The sequence below is a fragment of the Nestor notabilis genome, unplaced genomic scaffold (genome assembly GCF_000696875.1).
Source record: "Nestor notabilis isolate BGI_N333 unplaced genomic scaffold, ASM69687v1 scaffold15891, whole genome shotgun sequence".
NCBI lineage: Eukaryota > Metazoa > Chordata > Aves > Psittaciformes > Psittacidae > Nestor > Nestor notabilis.
This window is the reverse complement of record NW_009914541.1, coordinates 5,266-8,334: the sequence shown is the minus strand read 5'-3', so window position 1 is coordinate 8,334 and position 3,069 is coordinate 5,266. Positions and strand designations below refer to the sequence as shown.

The 3,069-nt window shown below is 49.9% G+C and overlaps 1 protein-coding gene across 1 annotated transcript in view; it reads right to left on the bottom strand.

Annotated features, from left to right (window-relative positions):
• LOC104412880 (nuclear pore complex protein Nup98-Nup96-like) overlaps positions 1 to 3,069 on the bottom strand; it is a gene marked incomplete at its 3' end in the record, with an annotated part of 30,708 nt that overhangs the window by 25,016 nt on the left and 2,623 nt on the right. Inside the window, 2 exon segments of the mRNA XM_010023710.1 lie at positions 1,140 to 1,323; positions 2,071 to 2,178. Of these exon segments, the coding sequence (XP_010022012.1) occupies positions 1,140 to 1,323; positions 2,071 to 2,178 (292 nt within the window).

The following is a 3,069-nucleotide window of genomic DNA, read 5'->3' as shown; positions in this document are numbered from 1 at the left end:
TGTGTGGAGGTGGTCCCTGCCTGGGGCAGGGGTTGGGACTGGAGAAGCTTTCAAGTCTCTTCCAACCCCAACCAATCTATGAGTGTCCTGGGTTCAGCTGTAAGTTATTTTTCTCCTTCTCAGTAGCTGGTGCCGTGCTGTGGTTTTGACTTCCAGCCTGGGAACAACGCTGATAACACTGATGGTTTTAGTTGTTGCTCAATAATGTTTACTCCAATCAAGGACTTTGCAGTGTCATGCTCTGCAGTGAGGAGGGGCACAGGAAGCCGGGAGGAAGCAGAGACAGGACACCTGACCCAAACTGGCCAAATCCATCCCACAGCATGCCATGCCCAGGACAGAAACTGGGGGGAGTTACCCGGAAGGCACAGATCGCTGCTGGGGCTGGGCATCCATCGGCAGGTGCTGAACAATCCATTGTGCAGCACTTGTGTATTGGGATTTTTTCCCTTTCCCTTTTTAGTTTTATGTTCTCTCCCCTTGTTATTTCCCTTATTATTAGCAGTAGTGGGTTTGTACTATGCTTTAGTTACTGGGCTGTTCTTATCTCAACCTGTGGGGTTTACATTCTTTCCATTCTCCTCCCCATCCCTCCAGGAGCCGGGGGGAAGAAGTGGGGGAGTGAGTGGCTGCGTGGTGCCGAGTTACCTGCTGGGGTTTAACCACCACAATGAGTCTATGATAAAACAGGTCACATCATAATCCTGCTCTGTGGTGGAGGCAAGCCCCTGGCAGAGTCCAGTTTGGCTGCTCTAAATTAACCAGCCCATTTCCAGGGAATGTATCTGTGCTCCTCAGAAGCAGGATCCTGACTTCAGCACTAACTGATGCCTCCACCCTGCCCACCAGCAGCAACATCCTGGTGGGTTTGCTTCAAACTGCTCTCCTCGCCCACATGAGGCAGCTGACTTCCCTGGGAAGCAGATGCTCTAATAAGCTGCTTTCCAGCAGAACCTGGGGGATGCAGAAGTTGCAGTCCCTGAAGAGTAAATGGAGATTCCTGCAGCAAAGAACCTGAATGCTGATAATACAACCAGGAATATTCTGAGCTCACACCAGTGTTTCCTCATCTTTTGTCAGTACAGGTCTTTAAACAGCTTCTCCAGTCACCGTAAGGACAGGGCCCAGGCAGTACTTACTGGTTCCAAAAGGAGTTTTATTCTGTCCATATGAAAAGCCTGTACTAGTAGTAGAAGAGCCAAAAAGTCCTGTAGCTGTACTTGATGTAGCCGTAGAAGACCCAAACAAGCCTGCAGCTGCTCCAGCTCCTACAGGGTTGGAGGGTCCTTTCCTGTTTGCCTGGTAGTCTTCCAAACGCAGTTCCTAGCAAAGGAAAAGCCAGTTCTCTTTACACAGGGTAAGGCTGGACAAGTGCGAGCAGCAGGTTGCACAGCATTTGAGCCTACACCGAGATGAAGCTATCAAGAAAAGCCGCAGCACCTACGTTTTTAAGAGGGACACCATCAACAGGACCTTCAATTCAATGCAAGCCAGGTTGGACACAGGAGCTTGGAGCAACCCGCTGTAGTGGAAGGTGTCCCTGCCCTTGGCAGGGGTTTTGAGCTGGAGGAGCTTTAAGGCACTTCCAACTCAATTCTATGGTTTGATGACCTAAACTCAGACTCCTGTTTGAGCTTCCAGTTTACACACCAGAGTTCTTTCAGATCTTTCGAGTAGAAGATCTGTTTTGAAGCATCAAATAAGTCAGCCTGAATGGAAAGGCTGCAGGTTAAGCCCTCGAGACCACTAGTTTACATTAAAGAACTGAGTTTTGTCTGAGATTCTGCCATTATCTCAGCAGTGTAGGACTGTACCTGGGTACATGGGGAGATGGAATTGCAGCTCCTCAAAAACTGCAGTGTTAGGCATTTAAACCCAAATGCAATTAATTTGGTGATACATTAAGTGTTTTATTGATGACACCCCTCTTCTGTGGGTGCTGCAGATACTGAATTTTGTACTCACATTAATGAGCACAGCAGATACTCATTGCAGCCATAAAAACCTCTACTAACCCAACACTAACAGACAGCCAAGCAAGATAAGAGTGTCTGAACACTGTTGACTGACCTCCAGAGATTTGCTTTCATATTCTTTCATGGCAGTGATGCATTGGTGCTTGGTGTTGATGTTGGTGCTGACACCAGATTTTACCATAGTATCTGTACCAGTCGGTGGCTGCAAGAGAATAGGTCAAGACATCAGGATTAAACCCAGACAGAGCTTTGTTCATACCCTTAGTGCTCTCCCAGTGGGTGCTGTTAGAACCTAGGTTGAGCACAGGACCTGAGCAGTGGATCTGTGTTCTCCGCACAGCTGGGGCCTCACCCTGTTTTTGCAACCGAGAGTGGAATTTACACTGTGAACACCCAGAACAAGGCAGGGCTCCTTCTGAACTGAAACTCCTTTCAGTTTCACTTTAGGAGCAGTTTATATAATCTCTGAACCAAACCCTCCAATTCTGCCTGGATTTCTTTGTCCTCCATTCTCCTTAATTCTGCTATGAAAATGCACATCAGCAGCACTCAGCCTGCACAAGTTGTTGTCAGAATTTTGCCTCTGCCCCAAACCAACAAAGTCTGTGTGTCAAATCAGCTCAGTCTAGAAATGAAGAGGGCTGAGATTCGTGTGAAGCAGTATTTGGGTGAAAGAACACCTCCTGTTAGCAAGAATCAGTTCCCTGTTTCCATGGTGGGCAACAGCACCAGAGGGACGTGGAGCTGCTGGAGTGAGGCCAGAGGAGGCCCCGGCGGTGCTGCGAGGGCTGGAGCAGCTCTGCTCTGGAGCCAGGCTGAGAGAGCTGGGCTGGGGCAGCTGGAGAAGAGAAGGCTCCTGAAGGGGACACCTTAGAGCAGCTCCAGGGCCTAAAGGGGCTCCAGGAGACCTGGAGAGGGGCTTTGGACAAGGGATGGAGGGACAGGCCAAGGGGAATGGCTTGAACCTGCCAGAGGGGAGACTGAGATGAGCTCTGAGGCAGAAGCTCTTCCCTGGGAGGGTGCTGAGGCGCTGGCACAGGGTGCCCAGAGAAGCTGTGGCTGCCCCATCCCTGGCAGTGTTCAAGGCCAGGTT